At 37.5% G+C, this 18,410-nt stretch overlaps 2 protein-coding genes across 6 annotated transcripts in view; one reads left to right on the top strand and one right to left on the bottom strand.

Annotated features, from left to right (window-relative positions):
* Window positions 1-5,429, bottom strand: part of prpf39 (PRP39 pre-mRNA processing factor 39 homolog (yeast)) — a 45,141-nt gene extending 39,712 nt beyond the window's left edge. For all 3 annotated transcript variants that reach the window (XM_067418334.1, XM_067418335.1, XM_067418336.1), the window contains exons 1-2: window positions 5,274-5,429; window positions 2,395-2,948 (exon numbers count right to left, since the gene is read on the bottom strand). In XM_067418334.1, the coding sequence (XP_067274435.1) occupies window positions 2,395-2,948; window positions 5,274-5,286 (567 nt within the window). In that variant the 5' untranslated portion in view covers window positions 5,287-5,429. The remainder of the gene's footprint in view (window positions 1-2,394; window positions 2,949-5,273) is intronic.
* Window positions 5,430-7,640: 2,211 nt separating this feature from the next.
* arf6a (ADP-ribosylation factor 6a) lies at window positions 7,641-9,077 on the top strand. 3 transcript variants are annotated; one of them, XM_067418351.1, is made up of 3 exons: window positions 7,641-7,822; window positions 7,957-8,065; window positions 8,206-9,077. In XM_067418351.1, exon 3 carries the CDS (start codon window positions 8,284-8,286, stop codon window positions 8,809-8,811), a length of 528 nt encoding a protein of 175 aa, XP_067274452.1. In that variant the 5' UTR covers window positions 7,641-7,822; window positions 7,957-8,065; window positions 8,206-8,283; the 3' UTR covers window positions 8,812-9,077. The 3 variants fall into 3 exon arrangements, with proteins under 3 accessions (XP_067274452.1, XP_067274451.1, XP_067274450.1); XM_067418350.1 differs by having other exon boundaries at window positions 7,957-8,094; XM_067418349.1 differs by having other exon boundaries at window positions 7,957-9,077.
* The last annotated feature ends 9,333 nt before the right edge of the window (window positions 9,078-18,410 follow it).

The following is an 18,410-nucleotide window of genomic DNA, read 5'->3' as shown; positions in this document are numbered from 1 at the left end:
TAGCTTGGTGCATGTGAGCGCGGCGCGCGCTGTGTACATCATATAAGGATGCACACTCAAAAGTAATTCGGTTAGGTTGTACATGGTGAAGCATGTACGTGCCAATTTTACTAAGAGCGGATAGCGCATTTCATTGTCTCTCCACCATGCTAGTGGATTAGCCGTAGAGTCAATTGGTTGTTCTTGGAGATAGCGGGTTAACTCCGTGTCAGCACGCGCTGTGATCGGTAAAGGGGCAGATTTCAGACCTCCGTTTATTAAGGAGATCTCCAAGATTTCTCAGACCTCTCCCGAATCATCTCCAGCAGTAGGAGCCTCCGAAGCACCACTAACTCCGCCTCCATTTCCCTCGTCAGCTGATACATATTCACCTCGGAGTGCTTTTTTTTTTTTTTATGTTTGTAAAAAATATTTTAATAACACGGTTTTGGGTGGTTAGAGTTCTCATGACGGTGTTTAACTATAACCGTCGGTCTCACGGTTATATACTAACCGTCACACCCCTAAGTGTGCATACACTTGCATACGCTCTCGGACTAAATATAAAATATCTTAAACTGTGTGTGAAGATGAACGGAGGTCTTACGAGTGTGGAGCGACATTAGGGAGAGGAGTTAATGACACTTCATTTTTGGGTGAACTAACCCTTTAACCTGATAACCGTCACGAGGACGAGGACGCACTGAAGGTCTCTTTGTTTAAATTAGCTCAAAATTACTATCAGATGTAAGTAATTACCTTGACAAACTATAAATCATTAAAAAGATCTAAGACTAAAGTTTAATTTTGTTACCTCTGTTTTATTCTCAAAGTCTTATAGTGACCGTAATGTGTTAATATGTTCCAGGAGTTATGAATATGATCTTGGGCGTCGCTACCTTTTGATTGTAATATGCGCGTCATTTGCTCCCATTCATAAAAAAATCCTCCTTGGTCGTCATGAAGACACTCGACAAAACAACTTCCCTCAGGGCTTTTACTTCAAAAGTGTGCAGATGTGGAGAAATATTGATAGATTCTCACACGTTTGAGTCAAATTTCTATACAGAGAAGTATTATTTATTCAATCTTTATCCAAAATCCGCGGATGTATGATTATGAGAGCAGTAGGCTGTGATATGCTGTGTTTTCAATTCATTCTGGCAGCCGGAGGGCGCTGGAAAGCTGTACTACTGAAAATTCACCCCATGGGGAACACATGAAGAACAGACACACCATGTGACATTCAGGAAGTATCTGACATATGGACATATCCACACAGCTCCCTGGGATCGTCAGATCGCTATTTTATGCAGATAAACACGTTTTAAGACAATAAACACACAATCGCGGCAATATATGGTTGGTCTGTGTTCTTTATGCCATGTTGGGTGGTTTCATAATAGATGATATTTATAATGCAATGCTATTCCACATAGCTTTTAGCATTGTATATTTTCTGTCAGATTTGTTGACCCGAAGCTATATGAGATCACATATTGTTATATAAAACACTCTACATATAAAATATAAAGTGATATGAAGCAAGTTTTGAATAAAACATGATTTTAATCATATAAATTGTTGTTTTGCTGGTGTGCTAAGCTAACATGTTAGCGTGCCCTAGATGCACCTGCCACTGAGTAAATACTTTATTTTTATGAACATTTTCTAAATGTAAAACTACTGAAATGCTTATTTGGACGAAATGCATTCAATAGAGTCTCAGTGAGGGTAAAGTGAGAGGTTTGATTTAGAAATGAGGTTTGAATAGAACAGTTTGAATAGAGAATCGTTAGTAATTATAATGCAGACAAAAGAATAATAATTAGAGCCATAACCAGTCCGCAGAAGTGTGAATGTGTGCCGGGGAGACAAACTGAATGGGGCAGTTTGCACCTCTAAACAATAGAGGCAATACAGCGACTGAAAGCTGAGAAGACATGGCCATAAACATCAGTTGATATTTCAGCGATATCTCAAAATAAAATCACATGAAACGATCTTGTAAAACGTTTAATAAAATGCAGAGTTTTAGACTGATCATCTTCAGATCTGAAATATAACATGGTCAGACTTGTGGCTTTAGCTGTGGTGCATTTCTAGATTTCTCCAAGGCCCACTTCAATTTTATTTTCATAAAGATATATCATACAAATAAATTTCTAATAACTTTACAAAACTTTGAAGCTTATTATAGCTTTTTTTTATTATAAAAAATATTATCATTTTGACTTTACAGTAAACTGCCAGGTGTCTGCTTTCAAATGAGACCATAATTATGCTTTTAGTGCAAAGGATTCACAAACTGTATTTGTTTTAGTCTGAGTATACATTTCTTAGGATTTTTTCAAAATTTAGAAATCAGCTTAACAGGTTAATTTGTGTTGACGATAAAAGTCGTTTGGGACTCACCTCTTGCTCGACATACTGCAGAAGATACACCCAGCCATTGAAGTCTTCAGGATTGTCCTCCACGACCTTAGAAAGCCGCTCGTATTCTGTGGGAAGCTCCGGTTCTTGCGGCGTCGCATCCGGTGCCGGTTCGGCTCCCGGTTCTGCCGCTTCTTCTTCTTCTTTGGGCGCATCTTCCAGCTCCATTTCAGAAGGGCTCTCCGAATCTCCCGCCTGTTTCACCGAATCCTGCTCTGCCGATTGGTCCACAACATGCTCTCCGTTTGATTCCGTCTGCTGCCCAACAACCGGATCCGAGTTTTCCAGAACGGGATCTGAAGGACTGATTTTCTGGTCAATGTTCTCCGCTGCGGATTTCAAATGCTCCAGCGAGCTCAGCTGAAAGGGCTCAGATGCCGGCTGGATCTGCTCGTATTCGTTGCTTTCCGGGTTCGGGAGCGGAGCCGGTGCTGTCCAATCGGTTGCGGTTGGATCGGTGCCATCCGTGCCCTCCATCGCAGGAGCGTCCCCATTATCAGGGGCATTCGTGTCCAACATCCCGGTCATGGGCTCACCTAAAACCAACCAATGGGAAACCGTTATCTTTTAGATTTTATAACCCCCCACATTTCTTGAATGCATGTCTTAAAGTAGGCCTATAGAAAGTTATTATGTGTGTGGCTTTAAAGCAGGGGTCCCCAGACCCGGTCCTGGAGGGCCATTGTGCTGAGTTTAGCTCCAACCCCAATCAAACAAATCGTCAGTGGGTGCATTTACATGCATGTTCTTAAGCCGATAATGCCTAATAATCCGATAATGAACGTGGCCATGTAACCGCGGTCACCCGTTTTCTTTTATCGGAGTAAGGTCATAAACGGCGTAAGCATAAACCGGTCGGGACAGGGAGTTTTTTGCCTCTTACCTCGATTTCCCACTGCATGTAAACGCATTAACCTGCTTTCTGTCTGCTTATTGAAGATCGCATGCGCGATAGGTGACAAAAACGCAAACTTAGAGCAGATTTAAACGCATCCAGACAGAGCGAGCTGGCGTTTTGCATGAAATAAGGACATATATCCCAAACACAGACTATTTTATGACCCAGAAAATTTTAAAGATGTGTTCTCATCTCATGCAGCAGAAGTAGAAGAGCTTCAGTCCAAACGCTTCATAACTGCATGAGGGATAATGAGCGGTAAATCTTCTGCTGAAACGCTTTACTAACATCACAACTGGCGTAACATTTGGAATACTCTCAGTCAGATACAGACAAATTTTTTTGATGTCACTACAAGGAAATAACCCAGTTAATTAATAAAGTAATGTAAACAAGGTTTACTTGCATTGTCAGTTTACTGGTTTGCATGTAAACGGGGAAAACTGATTATTTCTATAAGCTTTTTTTTTAGTTGTCAGCTTACTGGTGTGCATGTAAACGCACTCAATGTCTTACTAGGTCCTATAAAGGCATTGATTAGCGGTATCCGGTGTGTTTGATTGGGGTTGTCGCTGAACTCTGCCGAAGTTTGGGGACCCATGCTTTAAAGGAACACTCCACCGTTTTTAGAAATAGGGCTTATTCAACTTCTTTCCTACATTTAGATATGTGGGCAAATGCATTTGTCTCAGTGCATGCATTGTTTTAGTTTAGCAGGGTCGCCGCTAGCTTAGCATAATGAATGGAATCCTATGTTGCCAGCTAGCATGTCCCGAGTAAAAGTAATCCAAAAAAAACCCAACCTAATTACTTCTTGTGGCCTGCGTATTCACAACAGGTACAAATAGTGATGCAGATTAAGACTAGGCGATTTCCTAGGCAGAAATTGACTATATGGACCATATTATGGGGAAGCACAGGCGAAGCACTGCTACATGGGTGCAGAGATATGTTATGTAGGATAAATATGAAAGCCAATTTCCGGCACATTGGGGGGGATCATGCTTAAGTCTTGATTACGACAGGAAAGTCACAAATATGGAATATTAGCTCAAAATTATCACACTAGTTATAATTATGACTTTGTGTCATTTGGATTATATTACCATTTATTAAACTATATTGGATGACAGATCTTATGAAACTGATGTTGGCTTGTATAACAATTAATTTAAAACTTATTTTTACTAATGTAAAAATCAACAAACTACACTAATATGAGATATTGTTTTGACAATACTGCATTAAGTTAGTTCTACTCGATTTGGTTCTCAACTAGTGGACTTTTGTATATATCTAGTGTTTCTTTCCTAAACATAAAATCTGAAGACTATCATCTCATATTGCCTTCGCTAGTGATATAAAATAACGCAATATTTATATTAAATGCACCTTTCTATTTAAGCATAAACAAATTGTTGTTATGTATCTCACAAAAATGTAAGCAATGACGCAATATGCCACATTGTAATTTACGAGAATGCCTATTTTGCATATATTTACAAGCCGTGTTTAGCATATTTAAGTATATTGATCTGACTGAATATACAAACTCTGTGCAAGTTTACATTAAATCAACGCAGAAAAGCTTTATGTTCACTAAAAACGCACATACATGGCGGTGAAAACTTTAAAAGGTTTATTTAAGGTTATATGAAATGTTTCCAACGCGTTTCCTGGTCAAACGACACACAATGATTCGTCGAAGTTAACGTTAGCCTGCAAAAATTAGTTAGACTACTGAGCAAAATAGGCGTTCGGTGCCTTTTAAAGTGCCAATTAGTTTTAAAAAAAAACAGCTAAATGTGCAATAGAATTAGGAAAACGTTTTCAATTCCTTCGGTGTGGTCTCGGCCTGCTCGTTTCACGCGTTAGCCGAACTGCTAACGTTGGTTTACCTCAGAGTGTTCTAGAAAAGACCGCGCGCGAATCGCGGGAAAAACACGGCGGGAAGGATACTCACCAGAATCTTCCATGAAACTGGGTTAAAAAGGCAGATATTTGCACAACTTCTTCGAAGTTTTATGCGGCTGATAACATGTGGTCGAACGGCCGCGCTCTATCGCATTCAACACCCGTTGCGTCGAGCGCCGAGGAAAGGACACGAATGCTTTGCGCATGCGCACTACGAAACGCACAACAAATAAAAGGCGACCCACGTCATAACAAAAAGTAACGCCGCCCAATTGTTTTTTATTCAATGTAACTTACCCCCTTGGCTGTAGATGTAACTCTTTAAAAGTAAAAAGTAACGCGGATAAAAAATATACGACCGTCCGTCAGTATGTGATATAAATTTATTACAAGATTACATTTTTTAAAGGCCATTTCTGCCACATAAGAAAAAAAGCATGCTTAAATCTTTATTGTGACAGGAAAAATTCTAAATTATGGAATACTAGCTCAAAATTATCACGCACTTGCTATAATTATGACTTTTTATGTCATAATTTGGACAAAAAGTTAAATGTGTCAAATTCTTACTATGTTTATTAAACGAACATATTAAAAACTAATTTGTACTCATGTAAAATCAATGAACTACACCAATGTAAGATATTATTTGGACAACACTGCATTAAATTAAGGTTGTTTTACTCTAAACTAGCTATATTAAATATTAGTATATTGAAAGGTCTTATTTATTAAACTGATTTTATTAGCTATACACAGCAATACTTTTAATTGAATAACTGATACCAGTGTATTTCCAAGGCCTTACTTTTTAACACATGAGCAATGTTTAAAACAGGAAATAAATGTTGTCAAATGTAAATGGCCTCGAGGCCTCTCATGTTTATATAAATAAGGAAGTTGCAAATTCTCTGAAAACAAAACAGAGATCAACCATTAATAGCTAAATGGTTGTTTGATTTGTTTGCTACATGTATAAAAGCCCATTCCTCGGAGGGGAAAAAATGCAAATATAAAACCAAAACATAAATTATAAACAGGGCATTTTTTGAATTCGATGGAACTACGTCATAAGCTCCGCCCCTTTAACGTAAAATGACGGTAGTGAGCGATTGGAAGGACAGTTTTGCTAAACTCCTCCTGTTGATCAATTATTTTCATCGAAAGTTTCATTACAATGCACATATAATATCTTAACGGTACTTTAAACAGAGTTAGCCTTTAAAAAAAACTAACACAATTATATTCTTCCGCGTTTTCAATGGCGTCCATTTCATTCCGTTCGCGCTTACGAATCCTACTATGGCGAAGCGTCATACGCGCATCTTTTGAATATTAATTAGGTCACGCGTCCGTTGTTGGAATAATTAAAGGGACAGTTCACCCCAAAAAAATGTATTCTGTCATCTCACCATCAGGTTGTTTCAAACCTGAGTGTCTTTGTTCCGTTAAACACAAACAAAGATATTTTAAAGAATATTGTAGTGACATACATTTAAGAAGTAACCCTCCAAACCCTGTGTAAATCTATAAAGGAAACTATCCAAAGAAGAACGCTAGTTTTAATGCGTTATAAAATCTATAGCAAATACCAGGTTTTTTTATTTGTTTTTTTTATTGCAGAACTTGTATATACAATATCAGGGTAATGAACTGAGGTTGTAACTCTTACAATAAACAATAACAAGAAACAAAAAACAAATAAAATAATAATAATGTTCTAGATTTGCATACATCAATAGACAGAGAAAGAAAAGCATAATGATAAGGTTAAGACATATCTTTGAATAAATCTTCATAACGCAGCATAATGTCACTTTTTGGTTATTTATAAGTTTTAAGGGATGAAATAATAAAAGTTAAATTCAGCAAGAAAGAGAGGAAAGCTTAGGGAGATTTCAGCCATCTTTGCTTGTGGATGAAGAATTTAGCATACAAGATACAGAAATTAACGATATATTCAAGGGACAATAATTTTGGGTTTTCATAATAAAAGATAATCTCTTAGTGTATGAAGTTGTGAGTCCTATTCTTGGGGCTAAAAATTAAAGAACTTAATTCAGTCCAAAAATGATTGGTTATATTATAATCACAATTACAATAAACATTATCTAAAAAGGATTATTGGCTATTATTCTATATTTTTACTTGTTTCTAATTTTGTTATTTTTTTCCCTTTCCATTGTTGCAATTTTAGATTCTTCGGAATGAAAAGTGTGTTATAAATAAAATCTATTATTATTATTATTATTATTATTATTATTATTATTATTATTATTATTATTATTATTATTATTAAGAGAGATCGCGGGAGGTGACGCTTGGACATCGCTGACGCAGCCGCTCTCTGTCCAATGCCACAACGCGCCTCATGAATATTAAACACAGAGCCTTCGCCGTAGTAGGACGCGAGTGTCAAATGGCGCAGTGCGCCTGAGCAAGAAAAAGAGGAAGTAGCGGCTGAAGCAGGTCCGCACCTTTTCCGGTAACACCGATAGCAGCAACGGCAGAATAACCGGGGCAGGAGAACGCGCGACCGGAGAGGACAGACGGGACAGAACCGAGCCGGGGCGCGAGCGAGCGCGGCTGTAACACGAGGTAAAGAAGCGCGCGCGGTGTCGCGCTCACGCACTCGCGTTTGGCACGAGTATCGAAACTACAAGAGGAAAGTTAGTTGTGTCGGGAGTCGGGACACCCCTCCCTTTTCTCATCCGCTTTCTCTTGTGTTCCAGGGACGAATTAGGGATGAACCCCCTACATTCGGACAGTTTTGGAGGAAGACTGATGATCTGACGCGCGTCGGAAGGGCATGAGCGCGAGCGAGCGGCGACCCGACAGTCGGTACACGAGAAGGAAGTCAGAACGGGAAGGCCTGTGACAGATCTATAGCCTACTTTCTATGCATTCTGAGGTCTATGCACAACCACATAGTGTATTAGATTCCCTCCTTATCTCTATTTTTTTTTTTTTTTTTTTTAAAGCAAAGTTGCATGCACACCTAGTGACCGAACGACAAGAACACACTCTGTAACCAACATACTATATGCACAGCCTACAACATGGGGAAGATGCTTTCCAAGATTTTTGGGAACAAGGAGATGAGAATATTGATGCTTGGACTTGATGCCGCCGGGAAGACGACTATCCTTTACAAACTTAAACTAGGCCAGTCGGTCACCACCATCCCAACTGTTGGCTTTAACGTGGAAACGGTGACCTATAAGAATGTCAAGTTTAATGTGTGGGATGTGGGCGGTCAGGATAAAATCCGGCCCTTGTGGCGACATTATTACACCGGAACACAAGGACTGATCTTCGTAGTGGATTGTGCGGATCGAGACCGGATTGACGAAGCCCGACAAGAGTTGCACCGCATTATTAATGACCGCGAAATGCGGGACGCCATCATCCTAATCTTCGCCAACAAGCAAGACCTTCCGGATGCCATGAAGCCCCACGAGATCCAGGAGAAACTTGGCCTGACCCGAATTCGAGATCGAAATTGGTACGTCCAGCCGTCCTGCGCCACCACGGGCGACGGACTCTACGAAGGGCTCACCTGGCTCACGTCAAACTACAAATCCTAATGTGAGCGACAACTAGAAGCAATTAACCAATAACTCTCGACTTTTCTTTCGTACGCCCGTTCTTTGCTTTCAGCACTCTCTGTTACGTTTGAATGTCCGTAAAGTATTACTTTCAGAAGCTGTGGGAAGGGTGTTTATGTCTGAAGATCCCAGTTGTTATAGTCCAAAAATGGCAGCTTGTTTGTTTACCTCTGTGCCATCACGTATATCGAATGTATGGAGAATAGCTGCAGTGCAGAGCATTCAAATAAAAACACGAAAACATGTTTTCCATGAAGAACCTGAGCGTTTGATTGCATTTCCGCAGGTGCTCCACAAACAGGAGATTTATGGGTAATGTTCTGAACTGATCCCATCCTGGTTCTGGTACCGGCTCTCCTCAAACACCGAGCCTCTTTTGTCTCCTGCTAAATTAATGCTTTGTTTATTATTTTGACTTATATGTTATGCTGAAGAAATAATAAAATCTATATATATATATAAATCTCTATATATATACATATCAAGTAAAATGTGATTGTATCTTCTTGACGTGGAACAACGTGCCAGCTTTACAGAAAATGCTTGTTATAATGTTTAGAAATAAATTGTTTGTCCGCACTGAATGCCATATTGGTCCGTAAGAAAACTGGGCTGATATATTAAACCCGGACTTGGCTTTTAATGGCGAGATTTTGTTTTGTAATAAGGCTCCCAAAAATTATATAATTATATTTATCGGCCAAAATATCGGTTATTGCCTTTCAAATATAAAGAATTATTGGTGCATCTCTCGGGTTCAGATGTTGGATAGGAGCCACTAATATTTTTATATTAAAAAAACCTAAGTAGCGACTAAAGACGCATTATATATCAGCACCATATCGGTTTCGAACGATATATGATCATTTTTAATGTTATTGCTTTCGGCTGATATACTAAACCCAGACTTGGCTTTTAATATTGAGACTTTTGTTTTGTAATCAGGTTCTTAAAAATTATATGAAAAAATTGGGTTTAGATTTATCAATAAAAAACATATGTCGTGACTAGGAACACAATACATCGGCACCATATCGGTATCGGACGATACATGATCATTTTTAATGTTATCGTTATTGGCCCGTAAGATAATTTGGCTGATATATTAAACCCAGACTTGGTATTTAATGGTGAGACTTTTGTTTTGTAATCAGGCTGTCAAAAAGTATATAATTCCTTTTATTGGCCAAAATATCGGTTATTTGCTTTCAAAATCGAAGAGTTATCGGTTATCAGCCAAAATGTTCATATCATGCATCTTAAGTAGGTTTCAGATGTTGGATAGGAGCCACTAATATTTTTATATTAAAAAGATGTTTTTAAAGTCACAATGAAATGAAAGTAGCAATTAAAGGTGGGATAGGTAGGACTGATCTAAAACACTTTTGTTCAAATTTGTTTAAACTTTCTTTATATGTCAATACATAATTAAAATGCAAGTACTCTGAAAAGGAGAGTATAAAAATCGAGTGACTCTAGACTTTTTAATCTGCAATAAACACCGCTCATTATTTTCGTTCGGGACGAAACAAATGATTGGCTAGGGCGACTGTCACTCTCTCGCTACCATGGCGACCACCGCTTTCACTACAGGACCCACCCACATGTGCGCGCTCGTTTGATTTGAGCAGTTCAAGGGGCAAGAAACCTCGGCAAAATAATGGCAGAGAAAGAGCATTCAAACTTCACAGTGCCGGGTTTTACAGTCAGCGAAGGCAAACAATGCAAAAAAGGAAGACAGTACGAGAAAAGGCAATGCACAGAAAGTCTTCAGATAAACAAAGAAATCAAACGCGAGTAAATTGAGGGACCTGAAAAACAACTCATTGCTGGCTGTATTTCTGCTGGACAGGTCATCTTTCATTTTGATTTAAAAAAAATGTGGTTTATGTTTTCATGAAGCATGTATCAAGAGCACATGAAGCTGCCTAATATAGCTAACATAACATTACTTAGCATAAAGTTACAATATTATACACTTAGCCATTAGTAGAGATGATAAATACTCAATATGTTTAGCTCAAGTTGATCGCTGTCGTGTTGAATTTCGCAAAATTTAATTTTAGATAACACAATGCATGTGTAAAAGCTAGTACACCACATCCAGGAACTTTTTTTTAGAGCTAAGTTAGCTTTAGCTGCTAATCAACAATGCTTTCATCATGGAAACTCTTACATGCAAAACACAGTAAATGTTATGAATCTTACACGAAATTCATCTTCATCACAGTATAACTGATGTTATTGAAAAAACATGAGGCTACCCGTTTTCTTTGCCTTATAAATATAACTAGCTCATTACCAAATCAAACAAAAATATATTTGAAACTTTACCATTCTAGCTGGATAGTGAGGACTAAAGATATCTTATTTGTTTATATTCATCCTGATAAAGTTAGATGTTTTATTACATGTGATTCTGACATGTTGTCACTACATGCACACCGCTCGTCTGAGGTCAATAATGCGTCTTCCAGCTGATTGGTCGGTGAGGCGCGTTGATGTATTTTGGGGGCGTGGCTTTGGAAAGAGCCCAGAAGGGAGAAGGAGGAGTGAATGGAAATAATGAGCTGTCTCACGAACAGCCGTGAGAGGTCTACAGACGCTCATTTTTTATACTTTCTTTTTCAGAGTACTTACATTTTAATTATGTTTTGATATATAAAGAAAGTTTAAACAAATTTGGAAAAAAAGTTTTTTAACCAATTCCTACCTATCCTACCTTTAAAGACACAATATATCGGCACCATATCGGTATCGGCCGATATATGATCGTTTTTACTGTTCTCGTTATTGGCCTGATAAGAACATTTGTCAGATATATTAAAGCCGATAAATAATGTGTTTCCTTCGGCTGAGATGCTTTAGATGTTCACTGTTCACCATGATGGGTTTGGATTGGTTGAAATATGATTGGAATCACTTCAAAAAAGGAAAATACAGTTAACGTGCATAAAACAGGCGTCATTAAATTATAATGAGAACATCATTATTGTGTGTTTGGGACATGGCTTTAATGTTGAGACTTTTGTTTTTGTAATCAGGCTCTTGAATTTAAAAAAAAAATGGATTTTGATGTATCAGCTTTCAAATATAAAGAATTATCGGTATCAGCTGAAATGTTGATATCGGTGCATCCGTGTGTTGTGGTAGAAGGCCTGTTTTCAGTTGAACTCTGACCCCGTGAGGTGAATTAATCAGGACTTCTTTAGTTTCAGGGTCAAACGATCCACGCGTATAACAAAGTGTTAAAGTACATCGTGGATTAGATTTGTGTTGAGAATGATGTTTGTGGAAGCAGATTGGGTTCATGTTCTCCAGAACGCAGGAGTTCCTGTAATGCTGCTGCTGTTTTACAGTCTATTTGAATAACAAACATCTCAAACTTTAATTAAATGCAGTTTCCTGGTACACATCGCCAATGATTTCATAACTCATATTTGAATGTCTGTGCACCATGAAAACATGTTCTGCTCACATTTAACCCCTAAATTATCAGTTAGAAAGAAGACATTAAAGTTTAGATTGTACTGTGATTCAATATTTTCATGACAATTAAACACACTATGGGGAAAAAATGTGCAAAAAAAATCCATAAGTTTATTATTTTAATGCAACAAATGATTTCTTACTGTGGTTTGAATTTGCTGATGTCTGCAGAGGATTTGGTGAAAACTGAGCAGTGTTGTCAAACCGAGAGCGGCGTGAGATGACACCCACCGACACACAACCGCAGAAACAAGCGGCATCTCTGCTGATCACAAACACACGGCTGTTGTTGAGTGAGACTGACTGGAGCTGACACACTGAAGCGCTGCTGTTTTTACGCTGCCCGTCTGATTTCATGCATAAATACACACTACTATAAGAACATTTGGTTACGCTCAGGAGTGGGGAAAAAAGGGGTTCAGTGAGGTTCGTTCCTTACAGAACTCTAAGCTTCTCAACTCGATTTTAAAGAATACTTTACGCCAAAGGTTCTACACTGTAAAAAAATAAAAATGTACTGGTAATTTTCTGCCAGTACATTATCCAGTAATTTTGCGGACATTTGACCCTTAAAACACAAACTAATGCAATATGTAATTCAAAATACAGGTAAAACACCAATACAGAAAATTCCTTCATATTTATACAGTACATTGTGTTTTTTACAGTGTATATTAAACTCTAGGGTTCTCGACTCTTTTAAAGAATGCTTTACGCCAAAAAGGTTCTATATAGAACCCTAGGGTTCTCGACTTGATTTTAAAGAGCGCTTTACGCCAAAAAGGTTCTATACAGAACTCTAGGGTTCTCGACTTGATTTTAAAGAACACTTTACGCCAAAAAGGTTCTATGCAGAACTCTAGGGTTCTCTACTCGATTTTAAAGAATGCTTTACACCAAAAAGGTTCTATATAGAACCCTAGGGTTCTTGACTTGATTTTAAAGAGCGCTTTACGCCAAAAAGGTTCTATACAGAACTCTAGGGTTCTCGACTTGATTTTAAAGAACACTTTACGCCAAAAAGGTTCTATATAGAACTCTAGGGTTCTCGACTTGATTTTAAAGAACACTTTACGCAAAAAAGGTTCTATATAGAACTCTAGGGTTCTCGACTCAGTTTTAAAGAACGCTTTACGCCAAAAAGGTTCTATATAGAACTCTAGGGTTCTCGACTCAGTTTTAAAGAACACTTTACGCCAAAAAGGTTCTATATAGAACTCTAGGGTTCTCGACTTGATTTTAAAGAACACTTTACGCCAAAAAGGTTCTATACAGAACTCTAGGGTTCTCGACTTGATTTTAAAGAACACCTTACGCTAAAAAGGTTCTATATAGAACTCTAGGGTTCTCGACTCAGTTTTAAAGAACGCTTTACGCCAAAAAGATTCTATATAGAACTCTAGGGTTCTCTACTCGATTTTAAAGAATGCTTTACACCAAAAAGGTTCTATATAGAACCCTAGGGTTCTCGACTTGATTTTAAAGAGCGCTTTACGCCAAAAAGGTTCTATACAGAACTCTAGGGTTCTCGACTTGATTTTAAAGAATACTTTACGCCAAAAAGGTTCTATACAGAACTCTAGGGTTCTCGACTTGATTTTAAAGAACACTTTACGCCAAAAAGGTTCTATATAGAACTCTAGGGTTCTCGACTCAGTTTTAAAGAACGCTTTACGCCAAAAAGGTTCTATATAGAACTCTAGGGTTCTCGACTCAGTTTTAAAGAACGCTTTACGCCAAAAAGGTTCTATATAGAACTCTAGGGTTCTCGACTTGATTTTAAAGAACACTTTACGCCAAAAAGGTTCTATACAGAACTCTAGGGTTCTCGACTTGATTTTAAAGAACACTTTACGCCAAAAAGGTTCTATATAGAACTCTAGGGTTCTCGACTCAGTTTTAAAGAATGCTTTACGCCAAAAAGGTTCTATATAGAACTCTAGAGTTCTCGACTTGATTTTAAAGAGCGCTTTACGCCAAAAAGGTTCTATACAGAACTCTAGGGTTCTCGACTTGATTTTAAAGAACACTTTACGCCAAAAAGGTTCTATACAGAACTCTAGGGTTCTCTACTCGATTTTAAAGAATGCTTTACACCAAAAAGGTTCTATATAGAACCCTAGGGTTCTCGACTTGATTTTAAAGAGCGCTTTACGCCAAAAAGGTTCTATACAGAACTCTAGGGTTCTCGACTTGATTTTAAAGAACACTTTACGCCAAAAAGGTTCTATATAGAACTCTAGGGTTCTCGACTTGATTTTAAAGAACACTTTACGCCAAAAAGGTTCTATATAGAACTCTAGGGTTCTCGACTCAGTTTTAAAGAACGCTTTACGCCAAAAAGGTTCTATATAGAACTCTAGGGTTCTCGACTCAGTTTTAAAGAACACTTTACGCCAAAAAGGTTCTATATAGAACTCTAGGGTTCTCGACTCAGTTTTAAAGAACACTTTACGCCAAAAAGGTTCTATATAGAACTCTAGGGTTCTCGACTTGATTTTAAAGAACACTTTACGCCAAAAAGGTTCTATACAGAACTCTAGGGTTCTCGACTTGATTTTAAAGAACACTTTACGCCAAAAAGGTTCTATGCAGAACTCTAGGGTTCTCTACTCGATTTTAAAGAATGCTTTACACCAAAAAGGTTCTATATAGAACCCTAGGGTTCTTGACTTGATTTTAAAGAGCGCTTTACGCCAAAAAGGTTCTATACAGAACTCTAGGGTTCTCGACTTGATTTTAAAGAACACTTTACGCCAAAAAGGTTCTATATAGAACTCTAGGGTTCTCGACTTGATTTTAAAGAACACTTTACGCAAAAAAGGTTCTATATAGAACTCTAGGGTTCTCGACTCAGTTTTAAAGAACGCTTTACGCCAAAAAGGTTCTATATAGAACTCTAGGGTTCTCGACTCAGTTTTAAAGAACACTTTACGCCAAAAAGGTTCTATATAGAACTCTAGGGTTCTCGACTTGATTTTAAAGAACACTTTACGCCAAAAAGGTTCTATACAGAACCCTAGGGTTCTTGACTTGATTTTAAAGAGCGCTTTACGCCAAAAAGGTTCTATACAGAACTCTAGGGTTCTCGACTTGATTTTAAAGAACACTTTACGCCAAAAAGGTTCTATATAGAACTCTAGGGTTCTCGACTTGATTTTAAAGAACACTTTACGCAAAAAAGGTTCTATATAGAACTCTAGGGTTCTCGACTCAGTTTTAAAGAACGCTTTACGCCAAAAAGGTTCTATATTTGTATTTGTATTTGTTTATTTGAGTAGGGACAAGTATGTCACATAAACAAATGTTACATACTACAACATTTTAGCCGAAGCTAATTCTCAATGTCTGTCCCTAGTGAGCATTTACAAAATTAAACAATACACAGTAAAATTAAACAAAGTAATACAATATAAAACAATAGCAACAAAGCTGACAATCAGTGGTCACATATTTGACTTCTGATTAAAGTGTCCTTGAGTTTGTGTTTAAAAGTGACCCAGTTTGACTCTCCCTTAAGTTCAGTATCTAAACAATTCCAGACCTTTATGCCTTGTACAGAGAAAACTGATTGTCCAAACAAAGTATTGCGTCTCGGAATCTGACAGTTCCCGTTCAGCGCTCCTCTAGTCCTTGAACCCCCAACCCTGAGAGCAACTATGCAATCACTCAAGACCTGTGGGGCTTGATGATTTAAACATTTATGCATCAGCTTCAACAATGAGAATTTAATAAAATTTGCAAAAGATAAAATATTTAACTTCCTTAGACTAATACAATGATGTGACCTAATTGGTTTCCTATCTAAGATTTTAACAGCTCTGTTATAGATCATTTGAACTGGCTTAAGTGTAGTGACATTAACTTGTGACCATGTACAGATGCAGTAGCTTAAATGTGAGAAGATCATGGCATGCATGAAAGTGTGAGCAGCATGAAACGGTAGGTAGTCCCTGATTAATCTGAATGTAAACAGATTAGCTTTGGCAACTCGACATATTTTTTTAATGTGACTGACAAATGTAAGATGAGAATCAAGTACAAGGCCCAGGTATTTAACCTCCTGTACCTGCTGAATCTTTTGCCCATTTATACACAAATTTAGTTCATCTGGTATGGACTTGAATCTTGAGGCAAAGCAAATAGACATAGTCTTTTTAACATTCACTGTCAGACCTGCCTTTTGCAACCACACCGCCACATTTTGCAGATGTATTGTAAGCTCATTAGAAACTGCCTGCACACTTCTGCCTCGCACATAAACCACTGCATCATCTGCGTACATTTGAAATCCTGCTGTGGGACATGAGTCTGGCAAATCATTAATATACAATGTAAAAAGCAAGGGCCCCAGAATGGAACCTTGCGGTACTCCTGTGTTCATTTTTAAAAATGTGGACCTTTCATTATTAACCACCACACATTGATCTCTCTGTTCCAAATATGATTTGAACCACTGCAAAGTTGACGGCGTAAAATTAAAATTGGACAATTTACGAATCAGAATTTCATGATTTAAGGTGTCAAACGCTTTTTTAAGATCCAAAAAAACGGCACCGACGATTTCACCACTATCTATAGCAGATTTAAGTTGTTCCACAAAAAAGCAGTTGGCCGTTTCGGTGGAGTATCGAGGACGGAAGCCAAATTGTAATGGGTGTAGAATGTTATTTGATTGTATAAAAGCCATAAGTTGCCCATACACAATTTTTTCTAACACCTTTGAAAATATTGGTAAGATGCTTACCGGCCGATAATTGCATACCTGGTCTGGTGTTCCTGACTTAAGTAACGGCAAGACTTTTGCCTGTTTCCAAGTTGTGGGAAATTGTCCGCTCTGAATAGACAAATTAAACAAATGTGTTAGAGGCTTTACAAGACTGTTTTTATTTCGTTTCAAGAAAGCTGTGTCTATATGGAAAAGGTCTTTACTATGGCTATTGTTAACTGAATTTATCGCTTCAAGTACTTTTGCTTCATTCGTCCGCAGAAGGGAAAACAGCGAATATTGGTTTATCGATTGATGGTTATTGAATATTAGTTGTTGTTCTAAATTCACATGTTGCACCAATTCTTCCACAGATGAAACAAAAAACGTATTAAATTCCAGTGCTATTTGTTGACTATCTCTAATCTGCCTATCTCCATTTCTAAGCTCATGAATAGTCTTTGATTTGCCTGCCGGTTTCACAATATTATTTATTTGCTTCCACAATATGAGAGGACTTCCCTTGGCTTCTATTATTGTTGTAATATAATACTCCGCTTTAGCTTTTCTTATATTTTTAGTGACTTGATTTCTTAAACTTTTAAAAATATTTATATCATTACTTAATTTGGTTTTAACTGATTTTTTCAAAGCCAGGTCTCTTTCTTTCATTAATCGCTTCAACTCCTCATTGAACCAGGGTAATATTCTCTTCTTCAAATGCTTTTGTTTTTTAAGAAATTTAGAAATGACCCCATCAACTGTGTTCATTACCTCTTTACAGCAACCATGCACATCGTTGTTTTCCATGATTGTGCTCCAGTTAAGAGCATTTATTTCATTATCAACAGCAGGATAATCTCTCTTTAAAATGGTCACTATATTTGAACGATTTTTATTTATATGAAGCAGACGTTTTTTTGATAATTTACGAGCGATCATAATCATGTTATGGTCCGATAAACCTGTTAGAAAATTGTATGACTTCAAAATCCGATCATCCTTGTTTGAAAAAACTAGATCTATTTGTGTCCTAGAAGATTTTGAGATCCTTGTGGCACCCTTAATTAATTGGCTAAACTCACATTTAGTCATTAAGGATTTGAGTTTTTTCCTTTTGCCAGGGTTAGACCAGTCTATATTGAAATCACCTAGTACAATAACTTCAGACTTATGGGCCGCCGATTTCAACAATTTACTCCACTCACTATAAAATGCATCTTTAAAAGAGGGAGGATTATATACAATCACTATTTTAAAATGCATACTTGCTGATAATGAAATTTTAACACAAATATATTCAATGGTTATTTCATGATCAAAAGTGACTTCTGTGCATATCATATTATCTCTTACATAAAGTGCCACTCCTCCTCCTCTT

This window comes from Pseudorasbora parva, chromosome 15 (assembly GCF_024679245.1).
Source record: "Pseudorasbora parva isolate DD20220531a chromosome 15, ASM2467924v1, whole genome shotgun sequence".
In the NCBI taxonomy this organism is placed as follows: domain Eukaryota; kingdom Metazoa; phylum Chordata; class Actinopteri; order Cypriniformes; family Gobionidae; genus Pseudorasbora; species Pseudorasbora parva.
Note: the sequence above shows the minus strand (reverse complement) of the source record. Positions and strands in the feature narration are given on the sequence as shown.

Excerpts from the sequence above, each read along its gene's own strand:
- arf6a (XM_067418351.1), top strand. The coding sequence starts at position 8,284 with ATGGGGAAGATGCTTTCCAAGATTTTTGGGAACAAGGAGATGAGAATA.